Here is a 25,213-nt window from a genome sequence, read left to right as displayed (position 1 = left end):
ACCCACCCTGTCCATCAATTATGCCCTGGGGGTTTGACACAGCATACTGTATGTGGAAGCTATCACCCTTTTCTTCAGTCAGAGCTCTACACTATCCATGCCTTATACATATGCAGTTTTACCTTACAATAATGACGTTTATATCCTGGTCTAATTGGACATGTATTGGCTATTCATAAGATTGGCTGACTTTTCAGTCAAATTTTACCATGCCAAAAACATGTAGATCAATGCTACCTGAGATTCAATCACCCACAAGGTGACTGATGGCTGGGATTAATTTATGAATGAGGCTCTGTTACATTTGGTGCAGGGAAAATAATCCATTATCGTGGAGTGGAAACCTGAACAAAAACCAGTGACCGTCGTCATAACCTGAGTTTAGGACTTTTGATTTGGACACCTTATTGACATTAGTAGAGGAAAATGTACAGTTGATGAATGCAAGTTATTCATTCTCAAGTTGCTTGGTAAATATTACAGGCATCCATTTCCACTACCTATACACAGTAAATAATTGTTTTTTTGTCCTTATACGTCTTTAGTGCATGATTAAAGCTAATCGGTTGAAGAAATTCATCTGGAGAGAAATGTATTACTGTAACAATACTCAAGGCAAGATAAGTTAACATTCCAGTTCTTTTAAAAAAATCATAAAACTGAATATTAACTCTAAAATAAAATTTTAAAAATTTACTGAGTCTATATATCTAAAGTACGTGCAAAATAAAGACCATGGAGAAATGCCCAGCATTTTGTTTTCAGTGATAATTTAATCATACAAACGTTCGTTCAAACATACAGGAAAAATGCTTTCATATCTTTGCTGACTCTGTCTCATAAATGTTCTGCTGTAGAATTCCAAAAGTCATCCATTCACCATTCTAACCCCTGAAAACTTCACAGAAAAAAAATCTATCATACCCGCTAAAAAAAAAGCAATGAATCACTCAATATGTGACATCCGACTGTAAACAAAAAACATACGAATGTGGGGTGTGTCAAACGGTACCCTATATAGTAAGGAAACTATAAAGGGAATAGGGGGCAATTTGAGACACAACCAAGGAGATTAATGGGCAGTGTATACCTGTTACGACGAGGAGAAACATTTGTCATTAACTTGCTTCATAAATTTGAAGAGCACATGCAATTGATCTAAGATATTACCAAATGCCTTCAGGGGAAAACTGTAACATAGGCAGATTAGCTATGATAGGAGGTGTGGTTCTGGACAATGACACTGCTGTCACACTGACAAAGTACAGTCAATCATCCCTGGGTGCAAATGAGTTTTCTGCCGTTTGTTGCCCAACTGCCCCAATGCAATGAAGTAAATAGTAAATATTTGAAAAATGTAATCTTGCAAGCCAGGTTTTCAAAGTCAATCCCTGGTTGCAGATGGAAAGATAACAGAGGAGGACCACACATGTAGCCTACCAGGCATGTAGTGTCCCAGGCATGAAACTGAAGCATAAAGACAACTGGCATCATAAGGAGCAATAGTAAAATATCTCACGTTTTGGCTGGAGGCCAAACTACTCAGTGCATAGAGATTAGCCAGTTAGTGCAAGTAATTTAAAACATTCTTTAAAATATAGTCTTTAGAGGGGCTAACAAAATGAAGGCCTGTATTTTTGAATAAATGGTTGGGTTTAACATTGTCTGAACAAGAGGACACTGTAATTGTAATTTCAGAATTTTCTCTCAAGAACAGATTCATTTTCCTGGGCTTTGGAATAAATAATAATGAACAAAAAGAGTTAGAAAATCTGAAAACCTTAAATGAAGCTGTGTCTTCAAGGCAAATATATAAGATCTTTGGGCAGAAAACAAAATGCTTCAAAACAACATAGCTCTACATTCAGCAAATACATTCAACTCAAAATTACAAAACCAAGAAACGACACTGCTTTGCAACATGTGAACTTTTGCAATCTCACAGAACAAAATGATGAAGCCCTATTAAAACAAATGTAACCTACAGTGTGGTGATATAATCTACTTTCCAAGTATTGATCCTGACATGGAGGGTCCTTTGAGTAAATGTTAATGTTTCTTTTTTTCACCAATTGGTAAGTGGGAAACTGCAATTTTGATAAAGACCTCCCTCTAGTGGATGGATATACTGTAGCTCAACTTCAGAGTAACAGAACCAACCAACAATCAAAAGTGAAGCTGCAGCAAATGGGATTTGCAGGTGAATAAGCCGTTCTTCCTTTGTTGTTATCAGAAAAACATCCAAAACAATACATGCTTATCAGGCTGCTAAATTTGCTGAATTATTCTCCTGTCCCTAAAAAGTATACACTGTGAAATTAGGATTTTAAAAAGTATGAAAAGAAGAGGTTACTTTTTTTTTAAAGTCAGCTTAGGAACTAGAGGATCAGTACGCAAAATAAATGGCTTTTCCTCCCTAGTCTGTCTCTTTCAGGTTGCATAAACCAAGCAAACACACATACCCACTCACATGCACACTCCGACGCAAACACACACTGCTCCTTTCATCACTGTAGTCTCAACAGCATTCGGACATGACAACTAAATAACTCAAAATAAAGACCAGAAGAAAAAAAACTTGTATCTCATCTCTTTAAAAAAAAAGATTTGTAGCACTCATTTTTAACTTAACATTCACACATGCATACACTGGATGTGGGATCTTGTTGGTTGAGTCGTATGCTGGGAGAACAGAGCAGCTTTGTCTTCTGGTTTCCGTTTGTGTTGCGTAAAGTGGAGGGGGAACTTTGCATAAGTGTTTGTATGAATCTCAGGATACTCTACCAGCCACAAGTAAAGCCTCCTCCCACAATAGATGTTGTGGATCCAGGAACACAGTGCTGCCTGGATGTGACGATGTTTCCCATGTTTTAAGACTGCCCAAAAGGATAGGGTTCGTGAATACCCTGTGGGTAAAAGATAAAGAAACATTTTGTGGATATAGATTTTTTTTATAAATACAAAGTTGTGATTGTACTGATGAGCTATGGTATAATTGAACAATGAAGGGTATCCCTAAAAGGTTTGCAGTTGCTTCACATAGGCCTTACCTGACTGTAAGTCACTAGGTTGTTTTGGAGCCCGTTTGTTGCTATATTCACAGAGTTGTGTGACAGTCCATTTTGCTCTTGCTGCATTCGGTCGGGGCCACCCTCCCAGACGTCCGCGGGGTCCTTGAGGCCGCTGTCGTCATGGTGACTGTTATCGTGGGCACCGGTGTGTTTTTGTGGCGAGGCGAAGGGGTTGTAGTCTCCCTCCACGTTGCGGGCAGGCTGGGTGTTGAACTCGGCCTGGAAGGAGGACATCTGCTGCGTCACGCCAAGGAGGCCTCCCACCTCCACGCTGACGATTACCCAGATCACATCTACAGTGGGGAGAGACATTAACACTCCACATTTTTCATCTGTAGAATTGGTGCGCTGAACGTTAAAGCAGCAGAAAATAAGATTTAGATACAGCCTATATGAATTCTACCTCATTTTAAGGCACATGTTATGCCCTAGAAACTAATATGTAACACTGTAAAGACATTATTTTTTTTATAAAAGCTCAAATGTTGATACAAATCCCTGTTATTATTACAAAGTCATTTGTGGAATATTAGGTTTCTGTGCCCCCAAATGTATGGCTATACTGGTAATGTTAGCTAGCTAGCCAATTAGGCAGCATGACTGAACAAAGTGTAAACAAATGGTTAACGAGCAAGTAGTTTTACAACGGCCCACAACATGGTTTATGAATGGAAAATCATTCCCGGATAATAGGAAGATAAAAAATGTTGCGCCTGTAATATGGGTCAGATCTTTTGACCTCGGGTACGTTTGTTAAATCACTTTTGCCATCTACTCCGATTACAGAGCACTCTCGTTTAAGTGTGCCTGAGTGCAGAATAACTGATTAATTTACGAAAGCGCAACACACGTTAAATATGACAGGTGTCAGTAAACGTCGGGCAAATTTTTTTTTAAATAAATTGTTGCCAGCAGCACAGTTACAGTTACTAAAGCTCTAGACAACATGAAAACAGTCTAACCAGCTCTGCTATGGCAAGTAAATTGGCCAGAGTGGGGTGATCTCTCATTTGTGTCTGGAAGTAGCTTCCAAGCTAGCCAACTTTAGCCAGTTAGATTTGGCCATTGACTGCCGTTGTGAGGTCAGAATGCTCGGATCAACCCTACTCATCGGCCAGTGTCCAGTGTGCGCTCTGAAAGCTCCGAGAACGAAATGCTCTGAATTTACAAACAAACAATCTGAATACACTCAACGTACGAACGGCACAGAGTGCACTCTGACACACTGGAGGCTATCAGCAAGCCGTTTTCACTATAGTAATGTTGCAACCAGGATGCTTTTTTTCTAGGGCACTCGGAAACAACAGTACAGCGAAGCCTTATCATTATCAACAATTATTATCTGGGAGATTTTTTTCCTAGTTGCACAGTGCTCCCAAAATTGTTATCCTGGTCGCACAGCAAAATATTTTGTCACACTTCAGAGCCCTGATTAGACCTTGAATATATTCAAGTGAACGCTAACTTTGGTGAATTCAACATTAGACTGCGGTAACACTTTACATTAAAGTATACTTTATAAAGAATGTATAAAAGTTTTAAATGATAAATTAATTTACAGATTATTATAATTGTTTAAATTGTTAACAACAGTTGTGTGCTTATCATTAAGCTGGTTGCCAAATTAAGTTTCTCACCCCCATAGAAGAGTCCGGTGGCTGTGCACATCCTCCACTGGCCCTGGTACATGCCAGGGGAAAGGGGGCTGCGCATCTGTACGCTGACATCAGCCATCTCCTGGGGGTTTAATGAGCGCACCATCACCATGTTCACATGACCAAACTGGTCCCCTCCAACATACTTCAGACATACCCCAGGGGGCCAAGACTCTGCTCCTGCAAGAGACAAATAAACAAAACATGCATGATGAAATTAATAAACAATAACTTCAATTGCCAGCTCCAGTGACTATCAGTAGCTTGTTTGGGATGCTGTTTACTACTAGGATGGAACTTCAAAGCCTGAAAGCTAACAGTAAGGCCTTGTCAACACTGTCTATGACTGTGTGCAGCTCCTAAAGGTTTTTTTTCACTACAACCAACCTGTGTTCTGTATCCTCCACGTCTTAGTGAAGGGCGTGTCAGGGGGCACAGACTCCCCCTCCCCGATCGTCACATCCCCAACAAAAGACATGCATGGTGCGTTGATGTTGGGGCTTTCAAAGTCATAGTAGGCTCCGATGGCTGCTTGTAAGTTCCTATAAGAGACATAACAATTTAGGGAAAGGAATGGATATCAGTTAATAGAATACAACAATCCCCAGAGGTTAAAAAGAGGGGGAAACTAGAAGCAAAAATCAATATCATATTTTTACCAAAAGGCCTGCTTATTGAACTGGCCAAAAACAGAGTGCATGGAGAAAATGTATGGACATAATGACAGGGAGCCAAGCCTACTTAAGCCACCACCCCTAAAGGCCTTTACTAACAAGCTGGTCAACAGGAATTAAACCAAACATTATAAATATTTCTGAAATTCTCTGACATAAGAGGGTTTTCAAACATTCCTTCCTCATACAATTTGGCCAGATGTCCGAGTGGACATTGACCTTTTGAATTATGCATGTTTGTCAGAGCAACACTACAGAAATCTGAATGTGCAGCAACAAACCTACTGTCATAATATAGCTGTGTGTGCAGCGGTTCTAATTTTAGACAGCTCATTCTGGAAGTGCAATTACTAACTAATTACATTAAAAAAAACGAATTGTGACACGTTTCCACTGCAGAACACAGTTGTGTGGGGGCAAAGCTTCCACCAGTAACATTGTTGCCCATGAAACTTGATTTGCACCAAGTTGTTACATAACACAGGCTGCAGCATGTTCCCTGATCTAAAGGAGGGTCTTGGAACCTTGTCGTGAGGCAGGCCGTGCTATCAGAGATCCTTGGAATGTCCCTACTCCATTGAAGTTTACATTTACAATTGTTAAGGGTAGTGTTTAGCGTAGGTACGTCCCAAATATCCCGTATAGCACTAGCGCTCTTGTAATGACTGGGCACTTTCATGTGGTAAGAAATTCATAGCTGAAAAAGAAAAGCAGAATGGACAAACGAACCTCGTTGGTTGAAGCCTTCTGTTGTAGTTAGTTAGCTAGCTATGATTACTCTAGCTAATTATACTAGGCTCAATTAATTCAAGACCCTCTCCAGACATTAGAATTAGTCTGACCATAACACAACTGAACACTGGAAAATAAAGATATGTAATTTACACGTTCCCCTGTATAAATGATAGAAAATAGACCCAGATCTGTCAATGATTTTTCAACCAAGGAAGAACTATCCTGGCTGTAGCTAATTATCTAGCATGCAATCCAAATGTCAACCCAGTTTAATTACATTTTCCAATTAAGAATATACACGACAATATAGTTTGTCTCGTTGAATTGTAAATAAAAAAGAAAGTCACAAATAAACCGTGTTGGCTGACTATCCGTCATGCAACTAACAAAATCCTAGTATTAGCAATCACAGAGAGGCCACAATTCCCCGAACTCACCAATTGGTCATGTCCAAGAAGAAGGCGCATCCAGCGGGGTTCAGTTGAAACCCAAGCATTCTCTGAAACTCGGCTATGAGTATGTCCTTATCGGTAGTGCCCATGCAGCTAAATTTTTGCATTAACTCCGGGTCCAGGTCCAAATCCATGCCCTCCATCGTGGATTTCCCTGGACAGAGACAGGGTTCCTTTCCTAATTTAGTCCGAGGCCTCAACCTGTCATAACAAACTCAACAACAACCCAAATGCGCATGTCATTGACAATTATGTTACGACGTCAACCCATGGCCTGTTCAAGATGGTCGATGTAGCAAGATAATCTCCAACAAAAACATCTGAGTAGGTCTCAGACTGTCCGCTATTTATTTTAGTACACATAATAGATTATTTAATCTGTACATCGCTTTAATATCAAACAACATGTGGTGAACACATACACCTTGTATTTTGTAATCGAATCCACGCAGCGCCTAGCTCAGGCCGACGTTCTTGAACTAGGCCACAGTTGGCGTTCATAAATCCACCATGGAGTGCGCTCTGGGCCGTTCGTAAATTTAGAGCGTTGTCAGATTGTTTGTTCGTAAATTCAGATCGTTTCGCTCTCAGGGCGAGCGTTCTGACCTCACAAAGCAGTCAAGCACCCAAGCTATCTAGTTTGCGAGATACAATACTTTCTAACACGTGGGTGCGTTTGTAAATTCACTCTGGCTATTTATTCCGATTTCAAATCTGAGTGTGCTAGAGCGCAGAATAACTGATGAATTTACGAGCATGCAACACCAGTTGAATATGACCGGTGTCAGTAAACAACGGCAAAAAAAAGTATTTCAACTGTTCAACTATTGTCTTTCACTCATTAAGTCAACCACTCACCACATTTTAAGCACTGCAGTGCAAGCTAGCTGTAGTTTATGCTTTCAGTACTAGATTAATTATCTGATCCTTTGATTGGGTGGACAACATGTCAGTTCACGCTGCAAGAGCTCTGATCAAATCAAATGTATTTATATAGCGCTTCTTACATCAGCTGATATATCAAAGTACTGTACAGAAACCCAGCCTAAAACCCCAAACAGCAAGCAATGCAGGTGTAGAAGCATGGTGGTTAGGAAAAACTCCCCAGAAAGGCCAAAACCTAGGAAGAAACCTAGAGAAGAACCAGGCTATGAGGGGTGGCCAGTCGTCTTCTGGCTGTGCCGGGTGGAGATTATAACAGAACATGGCCAAGATGTTCAAATGTTCATAAATGACCAGCATGGTCAAATAATAATAATCACAGTAGTTGTCGAGGGTGCAACAAGTCAGCACCTCAGCAGTAAATGTCATTTGGCTTTTCATAGGCAATCATTGAGAGTATCTCTACCACTCCTGCTGTCTCTAGAGAGTTGAAAACAGCAGGTCTGGGACAGGTAGCACTTCCGGTGAACAGGTCAGGGTTCCATTGCCGCAGGCAGAACAGTTGAAACTGGAGCAGCAGCACAGCCAGGTGGACTTGGGACAGCAATGAGTCATCAGGCCACGTAGCCCTGAGGCATGGTCATAGGGCTCAGGTCCTCTGAGAGAGAGAGAGAGAAAGAGAGAATTAGAGAGAGCATACATAAATTGACACAGGACACCGGATAAGACAGGAGAAATACTCCAGATATAACAGACTGACCCTAGCCCCCAGACACATAAACTACTGCAGCATAAATACTAGAGGCTGAGACAGGTGGGGTCAGGAGACACTGTGGCCCCATCCGATGATACCCCCGGACAGGGCCAAACAGGCAGGATATAACCCCACCCACTTTGCCAAAGCACAGCCCCCACACCACTAGAAGGATATCTTCAACCACCAACTTACCATCCTGAGACAAGGCCGAGTATAGCCCACAAAGATCTCCGCCACGGCACAACCCAAGGGGGGGCACCAACCCAGACAGGAAGACCACGTCAGCGACTCAACCCACTCAAGTAACGCACCCCTCCTAGGGACGGCATGGAAGAGCACCAGTAAGCCAGTGACTCAGCCCCTGTAATAGGGTTAGAGGCAGAGAATCCCAGTGGAGAGAGGGGAACTGGCCAGGCAGAGACAGCAAGGGTGGTTCATTGCTCCAGAGGCTTTCCGTTCACCTTTACACTCCTGGGCCAGACTACACTCAATCATATGACCCACTGAAGAGATGAGTCTTCAGTAAAGACTTAAAGGTTGAGACCGAGTCTGCGTCTCTCGCATGGGTAGGCAGACCATTCCATAAAAATGGAGCTCTATTGGAGAAAGCCCTGCCACCAGCTGTTTGCTTAGAAATTCTAGGGACAATTAGGAGGCCTGCGTCTTGTGGCCGTAGCGTACGTGTAGGTATGTACGGCAGGACCAAATTCGGAAAGATAGGTAGGAGCAAGCCAATGTAATGCTTTGTAGGTTAGCAGTAAAACCTTGAAATCAGCCGTGCCTTAACAAGAAGCCGTGTAGGAAGGCTAGCACTGGAGTAATATGATCAAATTGTTTGGTTCTAGTCAAGATTCTAGCAGCCGTGTTTAGCACTAACTGCAGTTTATTTAGTGCTTTATCCGGGTAGCCGGAAAGTATAGCATTGCAGTAGACTAACCTAGAAGTGACAAAAGCATGAATTAATTTTTCTGCATCATTTTTGGACAGAAAGTATCTGATTTTTGCAATGTTACGTAGATTGAAAAAAGCTGTCCTTGCAACAGTCTTGATATGTTCGTCAAAAGAGAGATCAGAGTCCAGAGTAACGCCGAGGTCCTTCAGTTTTATTTGAGACGACAGGACAACCATCAAGATTAATTGTCAGATTCAACAGAAGATCTCTTTGTTTCTTGGGACCTAGAACAAGCATCTCTGTTTTTTCCGAGTTTAAAATTAGATCATTTGCAGCCATCCACTTCCTTATGTCTGAAACACAGGCTTCCAGGGAGGACAATTTTGGGGCTTCACCATGTTTCATCGAAATGTACAGCTGTGTGTCATCCGCATAGCAGTGAAAGTGAACATTATGTTTCCGAATGACATCACCAAGAGGTAAAATATATAGGGACAACAATAGTGGTCCTAAAACGGAACCTTGAGGAACACCAACATTTACAGTTGATTTGTCAGAGGACAAACCATCCACAGAGACAAACTGATAATCAATTTGTCAGAGCTAATGGTGGGAGGCTTCAGCGTCTCAGACCTCGTAACGGGAGGAGTAGAGTCCAGAGAAGGCTCGACCTCTGATTCTGACTCGCTGCTTGATGGGGAGAAACGGTTGAAAGTTTCTGTTGGCTGAATGAGCGACACCGGTGGAGCATTCCTACAGCATTTCCTTCCAGTTGTCCGGCTGCGGGAACTGTGTGAGGGGATTTATACTACTATCTGTACTTACTGGTGGCACAGACGGTGTTTCATACTTTCCTACACTTAAATTACCCTTGCCTAACGATTGCGTCTGAAGCTGGGCTTGTAGCACAGCTATACTCGCCGGAAGGCGATCGTTCTCCTGTATATTATGAGTACAGCGACTGCATTAGAAGGCATCATGTTAATGTTACTACTTAGCTTCGGCTGGTGGAGGTCCTGACGAACCACGTCCAGATACTGTGTCCGGAGTGAAAAAGTTGAATGAAAAACGTTGAGCGAGGGAAAACAAGTCTCCAATTCAAACCACAGGTTTTCAATCTGCAAAGGTAGGACAGAAGCCAGCTGTCCTCTAGCTACACTATGACACTACCCTACAGAGTGCTGTTAAGGCTACTGTAGACCTTCATTGCAAAACAGTGTGTTTAAAAAAATTATTTGGTGACGTGAATATATTTAGTAAAGGTTTATTTTCATGAAATTCACTGAGGAGGATAGTATTCCCCTTCCTCCTCTGAGAGCCTGCAATGGTCCCCATTTAGACTTGGTCATTGTACTTGCCCTATCAGAGCTGGTTATACGGTTTTCATGTTGTCTTGAGGGTTAATGACTAACTGTGTAACTGGCACCAATTTATTTCTGTTTTTTTTGCTGATGTTTACTGACACGTGTCATAACATCCGGATTTAAGGTCGTTCGTAAATACAGAAATTATTTTGCGCTCTGGTACCCTCACACCAGAGTCTTCTGAAATCGGGAAGATTGCCAGAGTGAATTTACGAACGCACCCGCGTATATTGTAGATGTGCTAAGATTATTAGATTTCAGGATTTTTTGCACTGGAAAGGGAATTATTAGAAATGCACACAGCCTTCACAAGATAATTCCAAATGGCCAATACAGTAATGAATAAAACATGATTCAGTCAGTGCCCTGCTGGTATAGTTTGTATTATTTGCAACACCTGTAGTGGGGGTGGTGGCGCTGCAGTTATTATGAGGACTCATTATGGCGCACCTCTTTCCTTGAAAAGAGTCGTCGTTTAGTTAGGCTTCCGGTAAAGGGACGTTTTTAACATATATCTCAGTGCTTGTTAGCAAGGCTGCTCGAAATGCCGAAGTAAGTATTTATCTTTTGTCTCCCTGTAGAGTATTTATTCTCGTTTGAAGGTATTTGACCTTAATGAAGACTGAACATGTAGATCTAATTTAACGAATCGAAGTTATAGTAGATTATTAAACCGGCCTCAGACATTTCAGCTACCTTTTGTTAGGGTCGTCACTAGTTACCACAGCCTCAAAGTCATAAACCCCGCCTATTTCTACAATTTCACGTTTTCAAATTGTCACGTGCAGAATTACGGTGAAATGTGTTTTCTTTTCGAGCTCTAAACCCAACAATTCAGTAACCAATAACAATGTAATACTACAAATATAAGTAGATAAAAAAAACGTGAACTAAGAACTCGAGAGTATTTATACTATTATATACAGGGTCAGACTTACCATATTTACAATGTTCAGGGATACAGGAGTGATCTCTTCTTACAATTTGATCTTAAACACATCCATAACCACACTGCTAACCTTATGCCTAACCTTAAGACTAAAAATGTTTTTGTTTTCACGATTTGACCATCTAGCCAATTTTTGACTGGCTGTGTTATCTCTGTTGGCTGGGAAGGAAGTGTTAACCATCAGCAATAGCATCATTCATATCTTGTCTGTTTTGTTCCCAGTGATTGAGTTCTATTATGTGGAGCTAATACATTTATTCTGACTTTTCTGCCCAGCTGCACATGTTTTTATACTGTCTGGTTCTGCCTACGCAAATTGATCTACCATTCAATATGTCTGTTTATCATCAGGTTTTATTGTGATTACTGTGATACCTACCTTACTCATGACTCGGTAAGTCTGCATAACATTGCTAGTGGAAGTGTTTCCTGATTGCATGTGGTTGATTCTGTCATTAAACTGAATGTGATGAGTATTTTTTTATTATTTTCTATCGCCCTGTTATGTATAAGGAATGTTGGTCAACATTGATGAATATTCTGTGTTTGGCAGCCCTCTGTGAGGAAAACACACTGCAGTGGCCGCAAACACAAAGAAAATGTAAAAGACTACTACCAGAAATGGATGGAAGAACAAGCACAGAGCCTCATTGACAAAACAAGTGAGTAACACACAAAAAAAGACTGACCCGTCTTTTACCTTGATGTGTTAAGTCAATACCGTCCTAGTTGAACGGGGGCCTGAAGGCTAATATGTCAGGAGCTCTAACTTTGTCATTGTGTTTCTCTTAGCCGCTGCCTTCCAACAAGGGAAGATGCCCCCAACACCATTCCCAGGAGCCCCACCTCCAGGGGGTGCCATGATCCCTCCACCAAACCTCAGTAAGTGCATTAGCGTTCATGTATACTGAACAAAAATATAAACGCAACATGTAAAGTGTTGGTTTCATGGGCTGAAATAAAAGATCCCAGAAATATTCCACATGCACAAAAAGCCCTGAAATTGTGCACATTTGTTTACATCCCTGTTAATAAGCATTTCTCCTTTGCCAAGATAACCCATCCACCTGACAGGTGTGGCATATCAGGAGGCTGATTAAACAGCATGGTCATTACACAGGTGCACCTTGTGCTGGGGACAATAAAAGGCCTCTCTAAAATGTGCTGTTTTGTCATACAACACAATGCTACAATGTCTCAAGTTGAGGGAGCATGCAATTGGCATGCTGACTCCAAGAATGTCTACCAGAGCTGTTGCCAGAGAATTGAATATTAATTTCTCTACCATAAGTTGCCTCCGCCGTTTCAGAGAATTTGGCAGTATGTCCAACCGGCCTTGCAACCGCAGACCATGTGTAACCACGCTAACCCAGCACCTCCACATCTGGCTTCTTCACCTGTGGAATTGTCTGAAGGGGGTGCTGTGGATTATTTCTGTCTGTAATGAAGCCCTTTTCATGGGTGAAAACTAATTTTGATTGGCAGGGCCTGGCTACAGAATGGGGGAGCCAAATTTATTTCAATTGACTGATTTCTTTATGGACTGTAACTCAGTAAAATCTCTGAAATTGTTGTATGTTGCACATTTTTGTTCAGTGCACATTTGTTAGGATGCAAAGATCACATCCAAGAGCAACCAGAAGTATTTTATTGGAAAGCAAATCTTACAGCCAATTTACTTTATATAAGAATATTTTGCTGCTAATGGTCTGAGTTTCCTGGTGGTTATTGTTGTTAATGTGTCACCAATAGATGGCCCCCCACGTCCAGGGATGCTACCAACACCCCAGATGGGTGGTCCTCCAATGATGCCCATGATGGGTGGAATGGGACCACCTCCACCTGGAATGATGGGTGGTCCAGGTAGGATAACCTCAACTCTTATTTATGTGGTATACATACTCTTCACTTGTTTGAGTCTACGTATGCTTCAGTTTGCCAATATTGTTGAGGAAACATGCCACTATGTAAAACTAAATACTATAATCTGAACAAATAAATGATTGAAACTACCTGTAAATGCTTTCTTTCCTACATTCTCAGGTATGCGACCTCCAATGGGTGGCCGAATGCAGATGATGCCTGGACATCACATGATGCGACCTCCCGGTCACCCAATGATGATGCGGCCAATGATGGCACGGCCAGACCGATAAACTCTCCCGACTCCCTCAAACACACCATGGGTTTGTTCCATATGATCAGTAAATCTTATTTTCTCACTTATAAAATCGGTTTGATTAGGGAAATCGATTGTTGAATAAGGTGGCCTCAAATATAAAATGTTTGTCTCTGACAAGTGCCACAGTTGCTCACATGTAGCTAGTTCATCGTATAATTATTGGTAACTTTGCATCAACCTTCTAAGTAGATTTTAAGGTGAGGAGCATTACTGATCCTGTGGAACAAACCTTTTGGCAAATCCCTCCACTCTACAACTGTTTCTTGGACTTCACTTTACATAATACTGTGTTGGTTATCTTGCCTTTGCCGTACCATCCATTTTCCCTGGATGGATTTCATTTTTATTATTCTATAGATTTTATAATGTTCCCTCTGCCTATTCCCATTTCCCTACTCATTGTTATTTTGGTTTCTTGGCAAGTGCCAAAGACAAAACGGGAAGTTATGAAAATGTTGAATGTGTTTTATCATTCACCTAGAGGTGTATTATAAGGTCTCCCATTTTATTTTGTTGGCAGTACCAGTCAGATGAGTCAGCAGCAGTTTCTTTTTTACAATTTTATGAGCCGTTACTATTGGCTTTGAATTTGTTGTATTACGGTCTATTAAACGAAAAGCAAAGTTCTCTGTGGTCGTTAATGTTTTAATCTCTGAACAACACCGTTGTCATTTTTTATACCTAGCTCTTCTTTATAAATTCAGCAGGGGGCGCCAGAATGTAATATTTGTGACCCAGGCACCTAAACCCAAGGCAGCATGTTTTTGCTCGCTATGTCTTATGGGAAAAATACTTTTTGACAAATGACTGTGCAATCGTAATGAATGAGAGAAGGCAGCCAGCTGGGCATTTCACTGAAGATAAGAGGGCGTGGAATGTGAAGAGATGCAAATAAGCTAGCTACAAATAAACAATTTAGCTAGCGATCTTATTCTCCCAATACCGCTATGGCAGGAATAATAAAAAAACAAATATTGAAACATTTGTCCAGGTAAGAAAGATTGCTTGCTAGCTCGGCTAACGTTAACCATCTTTGCTTTGACTGGCTAGCTACGTGGACTAACTAGGTATGTCAACCAGAGACGGCCAAATAACTATTCATTATTTGTAACAGCCCACGGTGTATTTTGTGCTTTATACGTCTGCTGGCAAACTCGCTAGCTAATAGTGCAAGTCAGATTGATGCATGCCAACAGACAACAGACAGTTTATCTTCTTCCAATAGCTAAAACGAGAGATTCTTAATGTCAGTTACCTTGCATAATTAATATTGCTGACTGTAAAGAAATGAAACCAGTATTGATAATGGCACCATTTCTCCGGAGTATGACTAAATAAGAGTATGAATGGAACCCATGTTATTTTTACTTTCAAGTTCTCTGCTTGGAACATAACACTCAGTTAATTAATAGACGCCGCTTTTATGTAGACTTTTCAGGACCTGACAGCAGTACAGGTACAATCTAAGCTCCTGAACGGGGTTTAAACAATTGTCAAACCTCTGACATCCTTGCTAAGCAATTGAATAAGTGGAAATACTCCTTTAGAGAGAAATTAAGCTCAGGTGATTTCAGGACTATTACTACACTAATATTCCTTGTTTGAGTCAGAAAATAGTATCGGAATCAGACTGGGTCCTTGTAGTTGGTCACACCACACTGGGTGCTTGTGAGGACACATGCCGACTGGGTGTGATTCCAAGTTGGTGCTGAATGGCTGCCAGCCCTTCATCCAGTGTAATTTGTCATCACTTATTACAGTGGTTAGACTAACTTGTGGCAAATTTGTGAACTTCTGGCTAACAATTCTGGTAAAATTGTGGCGAACATACTGTTTGCTGCAAACCCAGTCCGAATATGGAAAATAGATCCGTTTTTTGGTTACTGTGTATTATAATTGAAATGTATCTACACAGGGGTGCAACTTTGGTTTTAGAAGTGTGGAGGGACAATTATTATAATACCGTTTTTTAAATCCAGCCTAGCCGACCGCTTGGAGGCGTCTGCATGGTCCTAAAGCACACCACCCTCGTTTTGTATCACTTTCCAATTATAAAACTGGGGGGGGGGGGGGCACGTCCCCAGTGAAAGTTGTGCCCCTGTATCTATATAAACCAAATCACAACTTTAAATGAACTTGCTTCTCACAGAGAACTAAATATACTAAACAATATGTATTCAATGTCTTAACAGAACTAAATCCAATACCGCTTGAAATCAGAATGCTAATGAAGAAAAGAGCAGACTGGATATTTCCCAAATAAATTGTTTATTTAATATTTGTATGTAGCTACAACATTTACATGAGAGATGTGGCTGACCGCCTCGATTTGGTCTTATGTATCAAAATTTGAAATTGTTTTTTACATTGGATGAAGGTAGAGACAGCTAGAAAATTGTATATCATACACTGCAGTTGAGGAACAATGGGAAAGTGGCCCTTGAATGTTTTTGGTACACCTACTGGAGAGCTCTTTGTCTACACCCATTCAGCATCGTTCACACCCTCTTAAGCCTTAATCCCACCTAGGGTTGCACATTTTGGGGAATATTCAGAGGTGAAAACTTTCTGTTGGAATTAATAGGAATATATGGGAATTTACCGGAAATATATGCGCCGACAAAGATGGCCGCTTCGCATTCCTAGGAAACTATGCAGTATTTCGTTTTTTATGTGTTATTTCTTACATTGTTACCCCAGGTAATCTTAGGTTTTATTACATACAGTTGGGAGGAACTATTGGATATAAGAGCAACGTCAACTCACCAACATTACGACCAGGAATACGACTTTCCCAAAGCGGACCCTCTGTTTTGCCCACCACCCAGGACAATGGATCGGATCCCAGCCGGTGACCCAAAACAACGACGCCGTAGAAGGGGCAGACGGAGTGGTCTTCTGGTCAGGCTCCGTAGACGGGCACATCGCACAACGCTCCCGAGCATACTACTCGCCAATGTCCAGTCTCTTGACAACAAGGTTAGCCATCCAGAGAGACATCAGAGACTGTAACGTTCTTTGTTTCACGGAAACATGGCTCACTTGAGACACGCTATCGGAGTCAGTACAGCCAGCTGGTTTCTTCACGCATCGCGCCGACAGAAACAAGCATCTTTCTGGTAAGAAGAAGGGTGGGGGTGTATGCCTTATGATTAACGAGATGTGGTGTGATCATAACAACATACAGGAACTCAAGTCCTTCTGTTCACCTGACTTAGAATTCCTCACAATCAAATGCCGACCGCATTATCTACCTTGAGAATTCTCTTCGATTATAATCACAGCCACATATATCCCCCCCAAGCAGAAACATCGATGGCCCTGAGCGAACTTAATTTGACTTTATGTAAACTGAAAACCACATATCCTGGGGATGCATTTATTGTAGCTGGGGATTTTAACAAGGCTAATCTGAAAACAAGGCTCCCTAAATTCTATCAGCATATCGATTGTGCAACCAGGGCTGGCAAAACCTTAGATCATTGTTATTCTAACTTCCGCTACGCATATAAGGCCGTCCCCCGCCCTCCTTTTGGGAAAAGCTGACCACGACTCCATTTTGTTGCTCCCTGCCTATAGACAGAAACTAAAACAGGAAGCTCCCGCGCTCAGGTCTGTTAAACGCTGATCCAACCAATCGGATTCCACGCTTCAAGATTGCTTCTATCACGTGGACTGGGATATGTTCTGCATTGCGGCGAACAACAACATTGATGTATACGCTGATTTGGTGAGCGGGTTTATTAGCAAGTGCATCGGCGACGTCGTACCCACAGCGTCTATTAAACCGTGGATTGATGGCAGCATTCGCGCGAAACTGAAAGCCCAAACCACTGCTTTTAATCAGGGCAAGGTGACCGGAAACATGACCGAATACAAACAGTGTAGCTATTCCCTCCGCAAGGCAATCAAACAAGCTAAGCGTCAGTATAGAGACAAAGTAGAGTCGCAATTCAACGGCTCAGACACGAGAGGTATGTGGCAGGGTCTACAGTCAATCACGGACTATAAAAGGAAAACCAGCCCCGTCGCGGACCAGGATGTCTTGCTCCCCGACAGACTAAACAACTTCTTTGCTCGCTTTGAGGACACTACAGTGCCACTGACACGGCCCGCTACCAAAACCTGCGGGCTCTCCTTCAATGCAGCCGACGTGAGCAAAACATTTAAACGTGTCAACCCTCGCAAGGCTGCAGGCCCAGACGGCATCCCCAGCAGCATCCTCAGAGCATGCACAGAGCAGCTGGCTGATGTGTTTACGGACATATTCAATATATCCTTATCCCAGTCTGCTGTCCCCACATGCTTCAAGAGGGCCACCATTGTTCCTGTTCCCAAGAAAGCTAAGGTAACTGAGCTAAATGACTACCTCCCCGTAGCACTCACTTCCGTCATCATGAAGTGCTTTGAGAGACTAGTCAAGGACCATATCACCTCCACCGTACCTGACACCCTAGACCCACTCCAATTTGCTTACCGCCCCAACAGGTCCACAGATGACGCAATCGCAATCACACTGCACACTGCCCTAACCCATCTGGACAAGAGGAATACCCATGTGAGAATGCTGTTCATTGACTACAGCTCAGCATTCAACACCACAGTACCCTCCAAACTCATCATTAAGCTTGAGACCCTGAGTCTCGACCCCGCCCTGTGCAACTGGGTCCTGAACTTTCTGACGGGCCACCCCCAGGTGGTGAGGGTAGGTAACATCAACTCCATCCCGCTGATCCTCAACACTGGGGCCCCACAAGGGTGCGTTCTCAGCCCTCTCCTGTACTCCCTGTTCACCCACGACTGCGTGGCCATGCACGCCTCCAACTCAATCATCAAGTTTGCAGACGACACTACAGTGGTAGGCTTGATTACCAACAACGACGAGCCAGCCTACAGGGCGGAAGTGAGGGCCCTCGGAGTGTGGTGTCAGGAAAATAACCTCACACTCAACGTCAACAAAACAAAGGAGATGATCGTGGACTTCAGGAAACAGCAGAGGGAGCACCCCCCTATCCACATCGACGGGACAGTAGCAGAGAGGGTAGAAAGTTTCAAGTTCATCACCGTACACATCACGGACAAACTGAAATGTTCCACCCACACAGACAGTGTGGTGAAGAAGGCGCAGCAGCGCCTCTTCAACCTCAGGAGGCTGAAGAAATTTGTCTTGTTACCAAAAACACTCATAAACCTTGACAGATGCACAATTGAGAGCATCCTGTCTCAATTGGTGTCAATAGGTGTCCTGGTACGGCAACTGCTCCGCCCATAACCATAAGGCTTTCCAGAGGGTAGTGAGGTCTGCAATCACCGGGGGCAAACTACCTGCCCTCCAGGACACCTACACCACCCGATGTCACAGGAAGGCCGAAAAGATCATCAAGGACAACAACCACCCGAGCCATTACCTGTTCATCCCGCTATCATCCATAAGGCAAGGTCAGTACAGCTGCATCAAAGCAGGGGTCCGAGAGACTGTAAAACAGATTCTATCTCAAGGCCATCAGACTGTTAAACAGCCACCACTAACATTGAGTGGCTGCTGCCAACATACTGACTCAACTCCATCCACTTTAATAATGGAAAAATTGGATGTAATAAATGTATCACTAGCCACTTTAAACAATGCCACTTCATATAATGTTTACATACCCTACATTACTCATCTCATATGTATATACTGTACTCTATACCATCTACTGCATCTTGCCTATGCCGTTCTATACCATCACTCATTCATATATTTTTTTTATGTACATATTCTTATTCATTCCTTTACACCTGTGTGTATAAGGTCGTTGTTGTGAAATTGTTAGGTTAGATTACTCGTTGGATATTACTGCATTGTCGGAACTAGAAGCACAAGCATTTCGCTACACTCGTATTAACATCTGCAAACCATGTGTATGTGACAAATAAAATTTGATTTGATTTTGATTAATATTAATACCATTTAAATGTAGATGTTTTTTGCATTGGATATATTTACCATATCATATGGAGACAGAAACATAAACCTTTATCATAAGTAGACAAAATTGCAAAGGGTTAAATCCTTCCAATAAAAAAAAACATTTAGTTCTGAATTGAACTTTAAATAAATGAGTTGACTCATCACATGGGATGATTTTACTAAACAACAAAAGAAAGGGAATATTGAATGATCCCCAATGATCCATCGCATCTCCCAAAAACGTTTTCAATATACATCTGTAAAATGATAGTCGAGAAACTAAAGCTTTGGTTGTCTTCCTCTCAGGCTTCCATGTCTTCTCCCTGGACCTCCTCAATGTCCACCTCTTGAACATGAGGCCTCATCTTCACTGTCACTTTCCAACCTTGTTGAGGATGTTTCGTTGTCAGCCTCAAATTTGCCCGGATGGCCACCAATTTCTCAACCCTTGTATTGGTCAGCTTGTTGTGTGCTTTGGTGTGTGTGTTCCCAAACAAGGACCAGTTCCAATCTGAGGCGGCTGATGTTGGTGGGATTTGGAGGATGATGGAGGCAACAGGGGAAAGAGCCACAGAACCACAAAGTCCCTTCCACCAGGTGGCTGATGAGATATGTTGGCACGACTGCCATATTACATCTCCATCCCAAAGCCCTTGCTTGGAAGTGTACTTCACCAGACTACCAAGAACCTTGCCCTCATCCAGGCCAAGGTGGCGAGACACGGTAGTGATGACACCATAGGCCTTGTTGATCTTTGCACCAGACAGGATGCTCTTGCCAGCAAACTTGGGGTCCAACATGTACGTTGTGGCGTGTATGGGCTTCAAGCAGAAGTCTTCACGCGTTTTGATGTATTTCAGAACTGCAGTTTCCTCTGCTTGGAACAACAGTAATGTGGGCAGGGCAGTATGGATTTCTTCTCTTACATCTGCAAGCAGTCTGAACATCAGACAGGATGGCATTGTCTCCCTCAATCCGTGCAATGGCTACTGCTATAGGTTTCAGGAGTTTCAGGCTGCTTACCACTCTCTCCCAAAATACATAATCGAGGAGGATCCTGGACTGTGATATGGCCATTTCTTGGAGAGACTCCTTCCCCTCCAGGAGACTGTCAAACATGATGACAACACCACCCCAAATGGGTGTTGCTGGGCAGCTTCAATGGGTGCTCTTATTCTTCTCACTTTGCTTGGTGAGGTAGTTTGCTGCTATAACTTGACCCTTCACATACCTAACCATTTCCTTGGCTCTCTTGTAGAGTGTATCCATTGTTTTCAGTACGATGATGTCCTTGAGGATCAGATTCAATGCATGAGCAGCACAGCCAATGGGTGTGATGTGAGGGTAGGACTCCTACTTTAGACCAAGCAGCCTTCATGTTCCCAGCATTGTCTGTCACCAGTGCAAATACCTTCTGTGGTCCAAGGTCATTGATGACTGCCTTCAGCTCATCTGCAATGTAGAGACTGGTGTGTCTGTTGTCCCTTGTGTCTGTGCTCTTGTAGAATACTGGCTGAGGGGTGGAGATAATGTAGTTAATTATTCCTTGCCCATGAACATTCGACCACCCATCAGAGATGATTGCAATACAGTCTGCTTTCTCTATGATTTGCTTGACCTTCACTTGAACTCTGTTGAACTCTGCATCCAGCAAATTAGTAGATAAAGCATGTCTTTGTTGGAGGGGGTGTATGCTGGGCGAAGAACATTCAGAAATCTCTTCTAATACACATTGCCTGTGAGCATCAGAGGTGAACCAGTTGCATACACAGCTCAAGCAAAACATTCATCAGCATCTCTCTGACTAGGTTCTTCCATTGAGTCAAAAAACTTCTGATTCCAGGAGGACTATGAGCTGTTGCTGTCGATAAGATGTCTGATTCATCATTTTCACTTCGAATAGAAGTAGAGGGACTTTTGTCAGAGGTTGATTGTTGTGACTGCTGAGGGAACTTTATGCACTTGGCCAAATGATTCTGCATCTTTGTTGCATTTTTCACATATGATTTGGCACAGTATTTGCAGATGTACACAGCTTTTCCTTCAACATTAGCTGCAGTGAAATGTCTCCACACATCAGATAGTGCCAGTGGCATTTTCCTGTAAAGATTAGATTGTTTTTTTTTGTAAAGAAAAACAAATACAATTATTATTATTTTTTTTTTAAACTCTGTTTATTAAGTTTTGAACATACACACACACAGACAAGACAAAGCAATATAAATAATATACTCAACTAGAAAAAAAAAGAAAAAAAAATACAAATAAAAATACAAATAAAAAAATAGCTTTAAAGATACCATACTTTAGACAAATCAAATCAAATCAAATCAAATTTATTTATATAGCCCTTCGTACATCAGCTGATATCTCAAAGTGCTGTACATAAACCCAGCCTAAAACCCCAAACAGCAAGCAATGCAGGTGTAGAAGCACGGTGGCTAGGAAAAACTCCCTAGAAAGGCCAAAACCTAGGAAGAAACCTAGAGAGGAACCAGGCTATGTGGGGTGGCCAGTCCTCTTCTGGCTGTGCCGGGTGGAGATTATAACAAAACATGGTCAAGATGTTCAAATGTTCATAAATGACCAGCATGGTCGAATTATAATAAGGCAGAATAGTTGAAACTGGAGCAGCAGCACAGTCAGGTGGACTGGGGACAGCAAGGAGTCATCATGTCAGGTATTCCTGGGGCATGGTCCTATGGCTCAGGTCAGTTGAAACTGGAGCAGCAGCACAGCCAGGTGGACTGGGGACAGCAAGGAGTCATCATGTCAGGTATTCCTGGGGCATGGTCCTATGGCTCAGGTCAGTTGAAACTGGAGCAGCAGCACAGCCAGGTGGACTGGGGACAGCAAGGAGTCATCATGTCAGGTAGTCCTGGGGCAAGTTAAACACACCGGGCAGAAGGCTACAGAGGTTAAAGGGCATATAGTATCTATAGTACAGGGACAGGGCAAACATCTCACCATTGTTCCTGTAAACAGTCAAGGGATAAGGGTGGAGAAATGCAACCACTCAACAGAGAGTCATGGCCACAGACCGACCATCCACTGGACAAAAAAAAAAAAGTTTACAATGCTTTAAAATAAAAAAAATAAAATGATTATTCATGTAGGCGTGAACAAAATGTAAAAATAACTGGGAAAAACAAGCTCACACTTCAGTCTCTGCCTGGGCAAGATGAACAAGGCATCTGCGGACCACAATCAATAAGCACATGGATCTTAACCCCCCCCCCCAGCAAAAACACAGAGAGAGACTCCCCCAACCCTTAAGTCACAGACTTATTTTAGTATTAATTGGAATGCCATCAGAGGATGGACTGTTTAAAGTAAGACCGGAATGGAGACCAAGCCTCATCAAACAGTTTGGGGTTCCCACGTGAATTGAATTTAATTTTTTCTAGTTTCAGAGAGCACAACACATCCCTCACCCAATATTTATAAGATGGGGGAGCTGCCATCTTCCAGTTCTGTAGTATTAGCCGTCTAGCTAAAAGAGTTGAATAAGCAACAGTGTCCGACTGGATTCTTGATAGGGGGGTACCCATGGGCAGTACTCCAAAAAGGACTGTAAGGGGAGACGGATCTATAACAGTGTCATATATATCAGAGAAACATTTAAATATTAATTCCCAGAAACCTGACAGTTTATGACAGCCCCAAAACATATGCAACAGTGTGGCTGGTTCCACCTTACATCTGACACAGGTAGGATCAAAATCAGAGAATATTCTTCCAAGTTTGGCCCCCGACCAGTGGATACGGTGAACCACCTTGAATTGAATGAGGCTGTGTCTAGTGCTAAAAGAGGACGAGTGCACCCTGTGCAGCACAGATTCCCAGGCGTCTTCCCCAAGTTCCTCCCCCAAATCCTTTTCCCATCGAGTCTTTAAAGGCACCAAAGAAGGGTTCTGTAAGTCATGAATGATTGCATATACATCTGAAATTGCGCCCCTAGGAAGCTTGTTCAGCTCCAAGATGCTCTCTATAGCTGTATTCGCAGGCCTATTGGGAAATCCAGGTGTATTAGCCCTGACAAAGTTTCTAGTCTGGAGATAGCGGAAAAAGTGGGATTGGGGGAGATTGAACTTTTCCTGCAGCTGAGAAAAAGAGGCAAATGTACCATCAAAGAATAATTGGGCTAGCGAGGAAAGGCCTAGTGAGTGCCAAATGCCAAAAGCCCCATCATTCAAAGATGGAGGAAATAAAATGTTCTGATTGATTGGGCCTGATAGAGAAAAGCCTCGGAGGTTAAAGGCTAAACGGAACTGATTCCAAATTTTAAGAGACTGCTTTACAATTGGGTTGGCACACCTTTTGCCTAGGGACACTGGGAGAGACGAGCACAGCACAGAGGAAAGTGCTGCAGGTTTACACGATTCAGACTCCATCTGGACCCAGAGTGGTCTAGGGCCAGTAGGATCAGTCTGCAGCCAGTACAGAACGGCTCTAAAATTTGCAGCCCAGTAGTATGTCTGAAAATTTGGTAGAGCTAAACCCCCCAATGACCTAGGCTTCTGTAAATGTTTTCTACCAATCCGTGGTACCTTGCCATGCCAAATAAAATGCATGAATGTTTGATCCAGTGAAATAAAAAAAGATTTTGGAATAAAAATGGGTAAACATTGAAATAAATATAGAAACTTGGGCAACACATTCATTTTAATGACATTAACCCTTCCGATAAGAGAAAGGGGTAGCGAATTCCAAAAAGTAAAAGATTGTTTCAATCTGTCTGCTAGAGCAACAAAGTTTTCCTGAAACAAATTTGAATATTTCCTTGTCACTTTTACTCCCAAGTAAGTGAATTGATCCCGGACAATCCTAAACTGAGAACTTGTGAAAGAGCACTTTAAAGCAGCCTTGTTTACCGGAAAAAGCTCACTCTTGCCTAGATTCAGCTTGTACCCTGAGATTGATCCAAACTTTTTAAGAACAGATAGGGCACGTGGCAATGAGGTATCGGGATTGGAGATAAACAAAAGGAGGTCGTCAGCATATAGCGAGACTTTCTGCTCCCAGCCCGCCCTGCTTATGCCTTGAATGGCATCATTAGAGCGTAGTGCAATGGCGAGAGGCTCGATTGCCAAAGCAAACAACAAGGGGGAGAGTGGGCAACCCTGTCTGGATCCGCGGTGCAAGGGAAAATAGTCAGAGGACAAGTTATTAGTCCGTACCGAAGCCATGGGGGAAAAATAAAGAATCTTTATCCACGCAATGAATTTGGGGCCAAAGCCAAATCTATAAAGGGCAGCTGTTAGGTAATCCCACTCAACGCGGTCAAACGCTTTTTCGGCATCAAGTGAGACCACCACCTCCGGGTCCTCCGACGCTGGGGAGTACAGTATATTCATAAGGCGCCTAATATTGAAAAATAAATGCCTATTTCTCACAAAGCCAGTCTGGTCAGAGTGTATTACTTGGTGCAGCAAGCCTTCCATACGGATGGCTAAAAGCTTAGCTAGGATTTTGTAATCACAGTTTAAAAGCGAGATTGGGCGATAGGATCCACATTCCAGGGGATCTTTGTTTTCTTTAGTAGTAATGAAATTGAAGCCTGATAAAGACTAGGCGGCAGCTTTGAAGTATTGAGGCACTCTGCAAATAGTCGGGACAAGAATGGGCAAAGCAGACCAGAAAACGT

The 25,213-nt window shown here is 42.5% G+C and overlaps 3 protein-coding genes across 3 annotated transcripts in view; 2 read left to right on the top strand and 1 right to left on the bottom strand.

Moving 5' to 3' along the window:
* Window positions 1–753: 753 nt before the first annotated feature.
* LOC139416618 (protein ILRUN-like) lies at window positions 754–7,548 on the bottom strand. Its single transcript, XM_071165496.1, has 6 exons — window positions 7,446–7,548; window positions 6,573–6,741; window positions 5,114–5,268; window positions 4,709–4,906; window positions 3,051–3,364; window positions 754–2,906 (listed from the first exon to the last, which is right to left on the bottom strand). Exons 2-6 carry the CDS (start codon window positions 6,728–6,730, stop codon window positions 2,871–2,873), a joined length of 861 nt encoding a protein of 286 aa, XP_071021597.1. The 5' UTR covers window positions 6,731–6,741; window positions 7,446–7,548; the 3' UTR covers window positions 754–2,870.
* A 3,404-nt stretch (window positions 7,549–10,952) lies between these two features.
* LOC139417307 (U1 small nuclear ribonucleoprotein C-like) lies at window positions 10,953–14,239 on the top strand. Its single transcript, XM_071166573.1, has 6 exons — window positions 10,953–11,034; window positions 11,783–11,825; window positions 11,985–12,093; window positions 12,224–12,313; window positions 13,184–13,294; window positions 13,475–14,239. Exons 1-6 carry the CDS (start codon window positions 11,027–11,029, stop codon window positions 13,585–13,587), a joined length of 474 nt encoding a protein of 157 aa, XP_071022674.1. The 5' UTR covers window positions 10,953–11,026; the 3' UTR covers window positions 13,588–14,239.
* Window positions 14,240–14,417: 178 nt separating this feature from the next.
* The window catches only part of LOC139416616 (bridge-like lipid transfer protein family member 3A), a 65,993-nt gene continuing 55,197 nt past the window's right edge, over window positions 14,418–25,213 (top strand). The window contains exon 1 of the mRNA XM_071165494.1: window positions 14,418–14,604. Within this exon, the coding sequence (XP_071021595.1) occupies window positions 14,561–14,604 (44 nt within the window). The 5' untranslated portion in view covers window positions 14,418–14,560. The remainder of the gene's footprint in view (window positions 14,605–25,213) is intronic.

This window comes from Oncorhynchus clarkii, chromosome 9, assembly GCF_045791955.1.
Source record: "Oncorhynchus clarkii lewisi isolate Uvic-CL-2024 chromosome 9, UVic_Ocla_1.0, whole genome shotgun sequence".
NCBI classification, from domain to species: Eukaryota; Metazoa; Chordata; class Actinopteri; order Salmoniformes; family Salmonidae; genus Oncorhynchus; species Oncorhynchus clarkii.
Note: the sequence above shows the minus strand (reverse complement) of the source record. Positions and strands in the feature narration are given on the sequence as shown.

Coding starts and splice junctions, on each gene's coding strand:
- LOC139416618 (XM_071165496.1), bottom strand. CDS start 6,730: ATGGAGGGCATGGATTTGGACCTGGACCCGGAGTTAATGCAAAAATTT. Junction 5,269..6,572: donor TTCTTGGACATGACCAATTG/GTGAGTTCGGGG, acceptor TGTCTCTTATAG/GAACTTACAAGCAGCCATCG. Junction 2,907..3,050: donor ACCTAGTGACTTACAGTCAG/GTAAGGCCTATG, acceptor TTTTACCCACAG/GGTATTCACGAACCCTATCC.
- LOC139417307 (XM_071166573.1), top strand. Junction 11,826..11,984: donor CCTACCTTACTCATGACTCG/GTAAGTCTGCAT, acceptor TGTGTTTGGCAG/CCCTCTGTGAGGAAAACACA. Junction 12,094..12,223: donor GAGCCTCATTGACAAAACAA/GTGAGTAACACA, acceptor TGTTTCTCTTAG/CCGCTGCCTTCCAACAAGGG.